Source organism: Merops nubicus, unplaced genomic scaffold (assembly GCF_000691845.1).
Source record: "Merops nubicus isolate BGI_N331 unplaced genomic scaffold, ASM69184v1 scaffold39965, whole genome shotgun sequence".
NCBI lineage: Eukaryota > Metazoa > Chordata > Aves > Coraciiformes > Meropidae > Merops > Merops nubicus.
Window position 1 is genome coordinate 1 of NW_008608418.1, and position 310 is coordinate 310.

At 70.0% G+C, this 310-nt stretch overlaps 1 protein-coding gene across 1 annotated transcript in view; it reads left to right on the top strand.

Annotated features, from left to right (window-relative positions):
- Window positions 1–57: 57 nt before the first annotated feature.
- The window catches only part of CAPN15 (calpain 15), a gene marked incomplete at its 5' end in the record, with an annotated part of 3,296 nt that continues 3,043 nt past the window's right edge, over window positions 58–310 (top strand). The window contains one exon of the mRNA XM_008940256.1: window positions 58–276. Coding sequence (XP_008938504.1) covers window positions 58–276 — 219 coding nt within the window. The remainder of the gene's footprint in view (window positions 277–310) is intronic.

The window sequence follows — 310 nt, forward strand, 5'->3', positions numbered from 1 at the left end:
GCCCCCTCCGCCCGAAAAGTCGCCCGGCTCTTCCCCTCCCCGCTGCCCGCCGGCCAGGAGAGGCCGGGCCAGTGGGCTTGTCCCGCCTGCACCCTGCTCAACGAGCTGAAGGCCAAGCACTGCGTGGCCTGCCACACCCCGCAGCAGTACGTGGCCCAGCGCAGGGGCCTCAAGCCCCTCAAGAGGAGGGAGAGCATGCACGTGGAGAAGAGGCGGCAGACGGACGAGGGAGAGGCCAAAGCCCTCTGGGAGAACATCGTCACCTTCTGCCGGGAGGTGAGCGCTCCCCGCAGGAGCCTGGCTCAGAGGG